This window comes from Bubalus kerabau, chromosome 15, assembly GCF_029407905.1.
Source record: "Bubalus kerabau isolate K-KA32 ecotype Philippines breed swamp buffalo chromosome 15, PCC_UOA_SB_1v2, whole genome shotgun sequence".
NCBI lineage: Eukaryota > Metazoa > Chordata > Mammalia > Artiodactyla > Bovidae > Bubalus > Bubalus kerabau.
The window spans coordinates 2006669-2020195 of record NC_073638.1 but is presented as its reverse complement, the minus strand read 5'-3'; the positions used below and the strand labels follow the sequence as shown (position 1 = coordinate 2020195).

The following is a 13527-nucleotide window of genomic DNA, read 5'->3' as shown; positions in this document are numbered from 1 at the left end:
CCTATGACATCTCCATCATCTCTTTCATCTTGAAAGTAATGTGCTTTTTTGTAGATGAATGAGATAGTGATACTGGTGTATTATAATCCCTCAGATTAAGTTGAAAACTTTCAACAGGAATGGAATTGGTTAGATGTTAAACTATGTGCAAGACAGATATCTAGACATAAAAAGAAGGCTGTTGTGGCACTAGAACTCATTCATTTTGATCGGAATTGTTATGACTTTGCTGTTCTACCATTTGTCTTTCCTTTGTGTATGTTGTTATTTACATGTTGATACACTGTAATAGTATATGGTATTGTTGAATAAAGTTGATTGAGAAATTTATTCATTCACAAATATTTATTAAGCGTCTGCTATTTGCTAGGCACAGTTATAAGCCTGGGATATGTTAGACAAGAAAACAGATCAAAATCCTGCACTTACAATTGAATTTAATTCTAATGAGAGAAAGTAGACAAGAAACATAATAAGTATAGTAGATACCATTTTTCAATAAAATGTGTCTTTAGCTTTCTACATTGCTGAAATCTATTTGTTTTATGTCTTCATTTTAATGACTAATTTATTCTTCCTGAATATAGTCGTACTGAATATAACTTAACTAAATCTAAATAAAAGTAAGTTTGACACTATAATCACATGAGAATCATGACTACAAAATTGAACGATCTGAAGTTTTGGATTCAGATGCTCAACATTTTTTCTCTTTAAGTCTTAGTGACTAAAAATTTTATAAAGTTTGTAAAATTTGTGAGACTGTGACCATGTTAATTTAACATTTTACATTCAAAAAAACAACCTAAGGAAGCCACATCTGTATCACATGGTTTAGCTAAATGTAGCAATCGAGGGAAAAGTGGTTTGCAGTAGACATTGGGGTGGTGGTTTCCTCTGCAATTTCACTACTTTCTTTGGCTGAACTCTCTGGAAAAGGAGAAATGCAATTAAATTTCAGTCAATCTCATTTTTCCCCAAATCTTTCACTGAAAGTAAATGAAACTTATAACTCATTACTAAACTAAGAATGCATTTCTTACCATCTCATGAACTCAACAATCCTTTTGGAAATTTTTCCACAAAATCCAAATTTATTCACTGCAGTATCATAATTACTTCATAAGCCTCAAAACAATTTTATTTATAACAGTCCTTCCAGGAATATCTTTTATTCTTTTTATGAGTTGTTTGATAGTTTATCTTTTTATGTGGAATTTTGTAAATGCACTGTACATAGATACATATGTATATACAATATACAAGTGCATATTTATACATACATATAAGTATCTATACAAATTTTTTTATTTTCTTTCTTGTACAAAATATTAATCTTCCCAACACATGCATCTGCTTCCAAAGAGTTTATAACTCAATGCTTTTAAATGTTATTTCTAATAAACTTAAAATTATGCCACTATTAAATTTAGTGATTTATTACGAATTGAATAATAACATTTTAATGTTCACTTTAAGAATTTTACCCATAGGATAAATTATCTACATTAAAATTCTTTGGATAAAAGCAAATATCCACATAGCAAATAACTTTTGATATTACTGATTTTATTATTTTACCTGTTTTCAACTAGTGGTTTCAATGATTATATTTGTGATGTTTAGAAAATCTTAAAGCTTTTCCAATAAATATATACTTTGACAGTTTTATTTTTGCTAAATATCAAGACAAATATTCCAAACAAAAGTTTCCCCAGTAGGAAAATGATACTTTATTTATTGAAAATCATCTTAATTCATTTATATAGGCATTTTCATAAGCAAACCCTAATGCCATAGCTTTAGACAGAGATTAATTTCTTTCCTGAAATAGCAGAGCAGATGTAGAACACTATGCATTATGGAAATTGTACTAATAAACTCATAATCACTAAGAAGTAATGCATTTCAAATAACTTCTAAGGAATTGTTGTCCCAGAGAACACAGCAATTGATAACAAAGATGGTAGGTTATAGTCTTCCATTTTAATTCACAGTTGAGAACCTGGGGCTCCAGAAGGTTGCTTATCAAAGATGGTCCACAAACACCCCTTAATGATTGACTATAACTCATTTTTTACTATACTGAAAAGACTTGGTATTTTCTTCAGCACAACTTTGTATTGAGTCTCCTCAAGTATGCAGTGTTTGAAGGGCTGCTTGTACATAATTATCAGGTTTGAGACGGGACAAATGAAAAGGTTGAGAGCATGTTGAGGATTTGCTGCTAATTTGGAGTTAACATGAAAGAAAAGGGAAATGAGACAGATTCAAAGAAACTGGAAAGAGCTGAGCAGCTATTAGAGATCTTGTTCAAGAAACGGCTAGCTGTTCTCTCCTTTCGCTCTTCCATCTCCCTGAGTGTGATCATCTTATTTCTGTTAATTTGCATGCACCACTATTTGAATCTCAACAATTATTCATGCCCCTAAAAGTCAGATGTGACTTAGTGTCTGAACAGCAACAAACTTCTAATCAACATTTTCAATAAACTGAAGGCTTCTCTAGCCTTTGTTGGTTTGTTTGTTAGGAAAACAAAAATCTGATGGGTGCTGCTATCCAAAAAAGAAAGTGAAAAATATCAAAGACACTAAATAAACTTGTATTTATAGATACACGTGCCTGTTTCCAAAGAGATGATCTGGAACTCATTAATATTTACTTTCATTTTGAACCCCTGAACCAGAAGTTCTAATATAAATACCTTGCCATGATATTCTTATTTAGGAAGCATTGATAGGCCAGGAAATCTTTATATTTATTGAATACCTTATATTTATTGAGTAGCAGACACTATGAGGAAATATGGAAAGGTATCAATACATTGTTTTTTCAAAAATTTCATTCACTAAAAATACAGAAATTCATGTTTAATCTTGTCTTCTCTCTTGTTAAATCACATGAAATCTCAAATAGTTGCATATATTTTGACAGATGCTACAGTAGCTTCAAAAATGTCCAGACATTTCAAATTATGGGTTCAATTTCCACCCCTGCTAGTTCTGTGAAATTGAACAATTTTTTGAAATTCTTTAAGCTTAAATTTTCTATCTGCAAAATGGGAAATGCCTACCTCGAAATGGCAGTGTGAAAAATAAATAAAAGGATACCATTAAATAACAGTTAAATAACTTTGCGCTTGACTCAGAGCAAGCACTAAATAACTGAGGGTTTGTATTATTTTTTCCTATATATTTTATGATATATAGTGGTCTCCCAGCATTCTCACTCCTGTACCTTTATTACAAAGAATTTAATCATAATCGTAAGAGGATGAGGAACATATATAATTTATTTTTATACCCCCTAGTTCCCAGCAAGCTGCCTGGCACACAGCGGGTATTTATCAAATATTTGAGTAAACATTGAAAATTCAGCTTTTAATGAAACAAATTATTCACTATATAATGTAGAGGGGATTTTGCAAGCTAGATGATAATACTAGCTAAAGAGACTTCTGTACACAAGCTAATACACATTTGAGGGCTAAAATTCATGTGTTCAAGTATTTCAGACTCTTTAGAATTTATCAACCTTAGTAGCAAGTGTAAACCTTAGCAATACTCCTTTTGAAAACCTCTCATTTGCTATATTAACAACCATTTCAATTAGAATGTTAAGGATTGTGCAAATATGCAATTTGTGCTTGTTTATACATATTCTTCCATATTTTAATTAACTATCGCAAGAAGAAAAGAGGCAAAATGAAAGTATTGGTTCATTTTAAGTAATATTCCATAACATATTTTAGAAATTAACAATTTTGCAACAACTTACAATTTTTATAACCACATTCATATTTTACAAAATGATTTATATCTGGAGAATGTTTTCCTTAAGCTAACAAATAATTTTCTTCTATCTAAAGAGATAATTAGCTGCCTTTATTTTGTAGGTGGAGAAATTTCTTAACCAAGTCCAGTGTTAGAATATCCATCAAATTCAAGGAAGAAGTGAGAGACTTCTGGTTCTTTTGGCCATGTCTACCTAAGGCAGGATTTAAGAAAATAGAAGAGCAAATCCTGAACAATTGCCCACAATAGAGTTATTTAGGGCATCTCTATGAGAAAATCACATATTATATAATTTACACTTCTATTGCTTTTTGAAATAGTTTCTATAGTTACAAAGTATTTTAAAACAAAATCAGAATTAGTGTAGACTGCCATGTAATGCAAAGTAAATCATCTTCTAATCCAAAGTTCTAAGAGCAAGTTCAACTTTCCCAACTACAGATTTGCTGGGAGAAAAGAAAAGATACGTATTAAAATTACTATATGAATATCACAGTGCTATTTTATAAAATATAAATCATGACTTCAATAACATTGTAGTCAAAAGTGGTCATTCCTTGTCTGCAAATGATTAAGAAATCTGAAGTGTGACCTGGAGTTCTGTATGTACTGCATGTTCACTGAGCCTATCTTTCAGTTGGTGGCATTAGGTTTTATTTATAAAATCAAGTGCTTTAGTTTAACAGACTTTAAATGGTTTGGTTTAGGGATGTGTGTGTGTGTGTGTGTGTGTGTGTATGTACCAAAAACTGTTCAGTTATTATGAATTAACAGTAATCTTTTCATTTCATAATAATTCTTCATCCTATTTCATCTTATTGCTTCAAAAACTAAATGAGAATATTACTAAAAATATTACTTGAAGAGTTATGATTTTCACAATTGGAAAAAATTACTAGCTTCCATTGGGAACATATTTTTATAATAGAATAAAAATTCTTGGATCACAATCTTAATTAAAGCCAAGATACAGGACAATTTTAGGAAAACCAATTTAATACAAATTAGTATATAAAATGTTAAGGACTGCTAATTTGTTTCTTCTTTGCACTTGCTAAATGCCTGCTCTGACCAAGGCATCTTGCTAAATCCCAGAGAGCAAAGAAAAATAATATGGTTCTTTTCCTGAAGGAAGTCACAGTTGAATGTGGCTAAACAAGATGCAGAATACAGAGACCTATAACTTTGAATAAGTCTTTTATTGCACAAAGTTGACTCCTAAGTAGTCTTCAGGTCATGAGATACTTTGAAAATGGTAATCCCATTGCCATAGATGATAATTTATGCTTCTCTAGTCAATTATTAACATATATTTTTCCTATCACAGTCACAGTGCTAAGTATGTAATAATCACTCAAAAGAAATTTACTTTATTTTAAAGATTCTATTTTTAGTATAAATAGAATATATATTTATATATATATTATATATCTAATAATATATATAGAATATTATATAGAATATATATATGAATATTATATATTCATCTTTTATTATCAATTTCTTGCCACACAAAACCAATGTGTGTATTAATACTAAATATAATCCATTTGTTAAGTTCTAAAAGTGAAAGTTGCATAGAATTTTTGAATGTTTCATAATTTCCCCTTTACAGTTCTACTTCTCTCATTATAGGAATCCCCATATGTTATGTACAAGAAAAATCATGAAATGTTTGAAGGAAATGACAAGTATGAAGGATACTGTGTAGATTTGGCATCTGAAATTGCAAAACATATTGGTATCAAATATAAAATTGCCATTGTCCCTGATGGAAAATATGGAGCAAGGGATGCAGACACAAAAATCTGGAATGGGATGGTAGGAGAACTTGTTTACGGGGTAAGCAAATCAATCTATTAGAAAATTTACTTACATAAACCTGAAAGTTTTTTTCACTTGGGCACATATCAATTGTTAAATGTCTATTGTTGTTTTTTTTTAATTTGCAGTTACATTCAAAGAAGCATATATGATGTCAAATATTTCTCGATTTCATTAGTAATTTCCTAACAATTAGGGAAACTAATACTTGATAACTTCTAAAAGATAAAAATTCAGAATATGATATTCTATTTAAAAAAAAAAACACTAACTTCAGTATCTATGATGATTATTCTCTTAAGCTTGATGCTGCTCTATCAGAGACATGTTTTGAGAGCTCCATTACTTATCTGTTACTTGATAATTGTAGGAGCAGATTTCCTTTAACAGCATAAAGTTGAGCCTTATTTTAGCTAATTATTTATATTTCTATTTGGTTGTATTTACAAGTAAATATCTTTTAAGTTATTAGTAAAGCAATCAGCAAACTAGCTAGCATATATTAAAGACTCACCAATAACGTGAAATCTTACAACTCTGCTGAACACAATAAATTTAAACTTACATGCAATGACATCATTTTTTCCAACATAGTAAACACAAAGCGATAATTTATTCCATAGTGGGCCTCACATGAAAGCAAAGACCCTTCCCTTTGCGTTCACCAGATTTTTAGTGTACATATTCAAAGTGAAAGTGAAGTCACTTAGTCGTGTCCAACTCTTTGTGACCCCATGAACTGTAGCCTACCACACTTTGCGTCCATGGGATTTTCCAGGCAAAAGTACTGGAGTGGGTTGCCATTTCCTTCTCCAGAGGATCTTCCCAACCCAGGGATTGAACCTGGGTCTCCCGTACCGTAGGCAGACATTTTACCATCTGAGCCACCAGGGAAGTCATGCATATTCAAAGCCAAGGACAAATTCAGTGTAGACATTCCTGCCTAAACTAGAACAAGATTGGTCTCTTCAGCTGACATTGCAGTGTTAAAATCAAGCCAGTATTTATCAATTGCCAGTGATGATATATTTCCAAAGTCCCAAAAATCAAACCTAGAACCCACAGTGAGTTCTAGTCATCAAGTAACCAACAAAAGTCATATACACTTGAAATGTATTCTGAAATTCCCTATAAGCCAATTTACATTTCACAAATTACATGTTCAAAACACATTCTCTCTGATTAATTCTCCAAGACTCCCTTTAAAAATTAAGAATTACACAAAAGTAATCCTTCTCCAGGAAAGAATAAAGGTAGAACAAGTTAGAACATTGGGCTTCCCAGGTAGCTCAAGTGATAAAGAATCTGCCCACAATGCGGGAAGCTTGGGTTTGATCCCTGGGTCAGGAAGATCCCCTGGAGAAGGGCAAGGCAACCCACTCCCATTAGAACATAACTGAAGTATCTAGAGGGGCTTACTTTTGAGCCAGAACTGCAGTTCAATACTTTTGCGTTTCTACATCCTGCTTTCAGACCATGAAAAAAATGAACATTCTCTGCACAGAACAGCTATAGCAGCAAGAGGAAATTATTTGGCATTAAAAAGCAATTTGTTAGCTTTATAGTCATTTGAAAGAACTGCTGACTAGTTAGGTGCCCTAAATGAGGAAAACAAAATTTTCAGTCTTAAAAAATCAAAATGGGGAACACATGTATACCTGTGGCAGATTCACTTTGATATTTGGCAAAACTAATACAGTTATGTAAAGTTTAAAAATAAAATAAAATTCAAAAAAAAAAAGGAAAAAAAAAATAAAAATAAAGAAGGTTCTTCCCGTAAAAAAAAAAGTAAAAAAAAAAAAAAAAGTATTTTACCACTGGGTTCATCAACAGTTTGATACTGAGCTTTAATTCTCAAAGAAAAAGAGTTCTTAAAGCATGTGTTTGTTGGTAATGTATTAAATTTTAAGATTTTAAATGTGAACACTAACCTAGTGCCTAGGTTAATTCATTTACCTTCAGAAAACACTACTGAGTATCTCATCTCAAAAACACATTCTTGAATTGTCAGTTAATTTCAGACCAGATAACTAATCAGTTATTTTCTACAATTGTTACATATCTCTCCTCTGGAGTCCTTACCAAGTTGGTAACCCAGGATCACTCCTTTGCAAGTGTTCTTGGTGATGTTTTATTGGGAGAATATTGTTTAAATAGTGAAAACAAGTGATATGAAGGGAGTAGTATAATTACAAACAACAAAATTGTATCACTGGTACATGTGTCACATGGCACAGAAAGTCACAAAGTCAGGCTGTTCTCAGAGAGAGAAGATAACATAATGGTTATTACTCTTTATTGATTCCTCAGCCAGTTTGCAAGGATTTAAATAATCTGATCTTTACCACTTGAGTTGTCCAATTTTTTCCCAAAAAGAATCTTTGTTCATGTCTCATATGCTTTCCACAGATTTGATATTTTCCATTCTGGTGTCTGCAAAGCCTTTACTTGCCTCTCAACTACTTTGTTTTTCCTTTCTTACTGCTAATGCACACATGAATTCTCAGTTTACAGGCCTTAAGTAAAACTCTGTATATATTCTTCTACTCAACAAAGCCAGCAAGATGATTAACTTTGAGTCCGTTTATTTATTTTTTTTTTACTTTATCCTTTGCAAACCTTGTTACTGTAATTGTTAAGAATAGATTACCTGCCAGACACTTAGGTGTGATCTCAGCACACCACCAAGTGGTTACCCCAAAGCTCAAAACCTCCCTTACACTTTCAGGTTCTTTCTGCCTGTCACTACTGCACACTGCAACAAATTCCTCATAGGATCTTCTGTGGTAAACTGCTCCAGGGCCTTTTCCTGTTCCCTACTGTACTTATGTATGTATATTTTAACCAAAGAGATTTTTCTCAGAGCAAATTCCATGTCCTGCCAACACTAGAATTACTTGTGAAAGAGAAGTCACTCTGTCATGTCCAACTCTTTGTGACCCCATGGACTGTAGCCTACCAGGCTCCTCCATCCATGGGATTTTTCCAGGCAAGAGAACTGGAGTGGGTTGCCATTTCCTTCTCCAGGGCATCTTCCCAACCCAAGGATCGAACCCGGGTCTCCCACATTGTAGGCAGACACTTTACCTTCTGAGCCACCAGGGAAGTCATCCACAAGAATTTTTTTTTTAATTTTGTTTTATTTTTAAACTTTACATAATTGTATTAGTTTTGCCAAATATCAAAATGAATCCACCACAGGTACACAAGAATTACTTGTGGTATGTATTAAAATGCTGGTTCATGTATACCTGTGGCAGATTCATTTTGATATTTGGCAAAACTAATACAATTATGTAAAATTTAAAAATAAAATAAAATTTAAAAAAATAATAATAATAAAATAAAATGCTGGTTCATCAGCCTCACTCCAGAAGTCATTGAGAATCCAAATATTATCAAGCTCTTACAAGGGACATTTTTCTCAATTTTGGGACTCACTGAGAGCTAATGGAACAAGGCAAATGCAACACCTCCAAAGTTAGCAGAGAAAACTCAGATATATCTTCTGTTCCCTGGCCTCTTTCAGAATTTCAAGTGTGTCCTTATTGAGCATTGCTGTCAACCACTGTTATCTAATGTTTGCTTTCCATTGCACCTAGTTTTATGTGCTGGAGGCTCCTTTATTTCTATTCATGCTTCTCTACCTTTAAAGTGTTTAGTCTCATTAATGGCCACTTGTATATGTAAAAAATTTCAGAAGATACTACACAGAACAGTGTAGTATTTGAAAGGTGGTATTTCACATCAGAGAAAGGAAGCATCATCCATTTAACCCTACTGGTAAAGCAGGACAATTTTGTAATACATTATCATGTAATATGCTAGATAAATTATAGGGGGATTATAGGTACTAGAATAAAGTATATATTGAGGTTGATCATAAACTATCAGAAGGATTTTTCTAAGCATGAAACCAAAGGCTGAAAATACAAAAGTATAATTTTATATGGCTACAACAAAATTTTAAAACATGTATACTAAAATAAAATATCACAAACCAAGTAATGTGAACAAAACGATGACTAGGAAGAATATTTAAAATATATATATGGAAAATAATATTTTAACATATTTAAAACTTAAATTAATGAGCAAAAAAAATAGCTCCTATGGAAGTGGGGAAGATTGTGACAAGTAATATATAAAAGGAGTAAAATTGTCTGTTTTACAAAAATTTAAAAAATTCAAGTCGGTACAATGAGATTAACAAATTGGTGAAGATAAATGAGAATAAATGAAAAAATCCCCTTGAAATATACAGGGAATATCCAGGGTTCAAAGCTGAAGGTGCTTTCACACAGTGCTGATAACAATACAAATTTGCATGATCTTTAGGGAGAAAAATTGGGCAAAATATGTAATAAGCATTAAATAACAAAGATGTATGTGAGGATTTGTCTTCAAAGTTGTTTATATCACCATTGTTATAAATTGTTTAAAACTGGGAACAATACAGATATCCCCCCCAAAATAAATTGAATGAGTAAATTTTGATACTTTAACATGATAAAATATTTGCAATCATTAAGACTTATTTTTACTATATATGTTGAAATAATGTTGAAATACCTCATCATATTCTCTTGAGAAAAGGAATTATAAAATATCATATTCTATATTATCCAATTTTAAAATAAGAAAAATAATATTCATAAAATAATTTCTGATAGGGCATATTTAAAAAATAAGAGTAATGAAGGAAATGAAGATAACTTTTCTTAATTTTCTGTTTCTGTTTTTATATCCTATACCTACTTCATATATCACTGTATAATGAAAATTAAACAAATAATAATAATAATGGAGAAGTAATAACCTCTCAAAAATGATTCTGACTTTTGTATGATATATAGGCATTTTTGATGTGAACTAAATTTATTCCCACTTGAAAACATATGCAGTTACTTTTCAGACACTCAGTGGAAACCATGACAACAAGAGTACATTTCCCATTCTAACACTCCATTTGCCTTTGTACCAAGCTGCTGGCCATCATATCAATCCAGGGGCCTAAAGAGATATAGAGTGAATATAAAAGTGGCGTAAGAACATATATGTCTGTGTTTCAGATTCCATTTTAGTACCAAATATTTTCCTTCTAAAATAAATAATCAAAAAACTTTTCTCATTTGTAGATCATGTAACAATTTACAGTTTTTTCACCATTCTTCATTTCATTTGATTTTAGTGATGGCATGATTTAACAGAAATACAATCTCAAATTGCAGAGCTGCTATGATGTGTAAAACTAATTTGAGTCTCACTCTAAACCATCTGTAAAACAATGATAAGCATAACATTGTTTATCTGTTTACGGTGGTTAAGTGAGAAGCCATTCAAAACAGTTAAATCCACATAGACATAAAATCTCTCAGTAACTGTTCAGTAAATGTTTTATTGTTTTATTAAGATTTGTTTAATAATCACGATGATGGAATGAGGTAAACATTAAGAAAATATCTTCATTTTGGAGATATGGAAACTGGTTCAGAAAAGTTACTCAGAATCACAACATAAAAATGGAAGCTGGTATCTTATTAATAAAATTTATAAGAATTGAATGTACCATTTCCAAAATCTTTTTTAGAAATTGAAAGCAGAAGTCAAAGTATGAATAGGAAGAAATAAATGCCAATTTCCAGATTTTTGTTTGTATTCTGAGTTGAAAAATGTTGTCAAACAACAGGTTTCTTCTATTTTACAAACACAAGCTTCATGCTAGGTTTTCTCATAACTGGAAAGGAATAAAAAAGAAAAGGCTATTTGAAATTTGCAATTCATAATTTTAAGGAATGGCCAAGTAATGACTTAGTGACAACATTCCAAATAAAATAGAAAAGACTGCAAAATATAAGCAATTCTAGCTAAGAAATTCATAAATTCAGCCATATGGGAAAACTTTCAAGTGCCCTCCTCTGTACTATGTCAGACCCTTAAAGACTAATGCAGTTATTTGAGTTTAAGCTATTTTTACTATGCCTACTCTTTCTCTTTTTCTCTCCCTTTTATCTAATTACTAGCACAAATAAAAATATATTTGCAATTAAAGTGACATAATATCTTATGAAAAAAAATCTACTGTTCATCTTTGTCACTGGCCTTATTTATTGTAAGTATTCCCCAAACATGTAGAATAAATACTAACAGGTTAAAATCTAAGTGAATCAATCTGGTACTAAATGGCTCATGGAATCTATTAACCTACATTTTTTTCATGTGTCTTTTCTTTTATAGAAAGCAGAGATTGCTATTGCCCCTCTGACAATCACTTTGGTCCGAGAGGAGGTCATTGACTTCTCTAAGCCCTTCATGAGTTTGGGCATATCTATTATGATCAAAAAGCCTCAGAAATCTAAACCAGGAGTGTTTTCCTTCTTGGATCCTCTGGCCTATGAGATTTGGATGTGCATAGTCTTTGCCTACATCGGTGTCAGCGTGGTCTTGTTCCTGGTTAGTAGGTTTAGTCCATACGAGTGGCACACAGAAGAGCCAGAAGATGGGAAGGAAGGACCCAGCGACCAGCCTCCCAACGAGTTTGGCATCTTTAACAGCCTCTGGTTTTCCCTGGGTGCTTTTATGCAGCAAGGATGTGACATTTCACCCAGGTTAGTTTCAAAGCCCTTAAGTTCTTCACCAACTCCCTAGTAATTCTAAATATTGTGCATAACTTCTCTCTATATGTTCTTATTCTAGAGGCAGAGCATTACCTAAAACAGAGAAAGACTTTGTACCCTCCAAATTAATCTAAATATACTCATAACCAATTTTTCCAGATTAGCACAAAGTATGGATGCATCATAAAGGTTAATTTCCCACTGGAAAAGGAACATATGGAACCCATCAGAACTCTCAAAAATCATTTAGTATTAATATATCCTATGGTTACTTGACAGGTGGAAACTAAACCTAAATTCTTAAGAAAAGAAATTTATTTTCATGTTATTTCCTTTACAAAATCAAATGTTTTGTCATTATTGTTCATTTTTCAGGATTAATTTTGAATTCAACTTAAATCCTGTGTAGCTTAATGGAAATATCTGCCATGAAATTACCTAAGACCTAAGTCAATATAGTAGGTTCCAGATATACTATTTTCTAAACAATCATAAACAAGCTAAGCAGTATACAGAATCAGAAATGTAAATACTATATATGTTTTATCTGTGGAATCACATCTCATATCAGTTAAGACATAGTTTAGTTAAGTTTGCCAAAAACGCAGCCAACCTACTGCTACAAGAAAAATACCAAATTTCTCTGAGAAAAGTAGGTGAAGGCAAGAGAAGCTAAGAATTAAATTTAGTGACATATTGGCATCACATATATGTGTATCATTTTAAGAAATCTTTCTTAAAAAGAGACATTTTAGCAACAATGCACTTTGTATTCCTTATGACCCAGTTCAGTTCAGTTGCTCAGTCGTGTCCGACTCTTTGAGACTCCATGAATTGCAGCACGCTAGGCCTCCCTGTCCATCACCAACTCATGGAGTTCACTCAAACTCATGTCCATCGAGTCAGTGATGCCATACAGCCATCTCATTCTCTGTCGTCCCCTTCTTCTCCTGCCCCCAATCCCTCCCAGCATCAGAGTCTTTTCCAATGAGTCAACTCTTCGCATGAGGTGGCCAAAGTACTGGAGTTTCAGCTTTAGCATCAGTCCTTCCAAAGAACACCCAGGACTGATCTCCTTTAGAATGGACTGGTTGGATCTTCTTGCAGTCCAAGGGACACTCAAGAGTCTTCTCCAACACTACAGTTCAAAACCATCAATTCTTCGGCGCTCAGCTTTCTTCACAGTCCAACTCTCACATCCATACATGACTACTGGAACACTATAAATGTGCATAAATTCCAGCATAGGAATTTGAATAATTTTCAATTAATGAAAAGAAATCAAAACAAAT

At 32.3% G+C, this 13527-nt stretch overlaps 1 protein-coding gene across 2 annotated transcripts in view; it reads left to right on the top strand.

The window, feature by feature from the left end:
* GRIA4 (glutamate ionotropic receptor AMPA type subunit 4) overlaps positions 1 to 13527 on the top strand; it is a 678251-nt gene that overhangs the window by 608183 nt on the left and 56541 nt on the right. For both annotated transcript variants that reach the window (XM_055547461.1, XM_055547460.1), the window contains exons 10-11: positions 5430 to 5636; positions 11856 to 12226. In XM_055547461.1, the coding sequence (XP_055403436.1) occupies positions 5430 to 5636; positions 11856 to 12226 (578 nt within the window). The remainder of the gene's footprint in view (positions 1 to 5429; positions 5637 to 11855; positions 12227 to 13527) is intronic.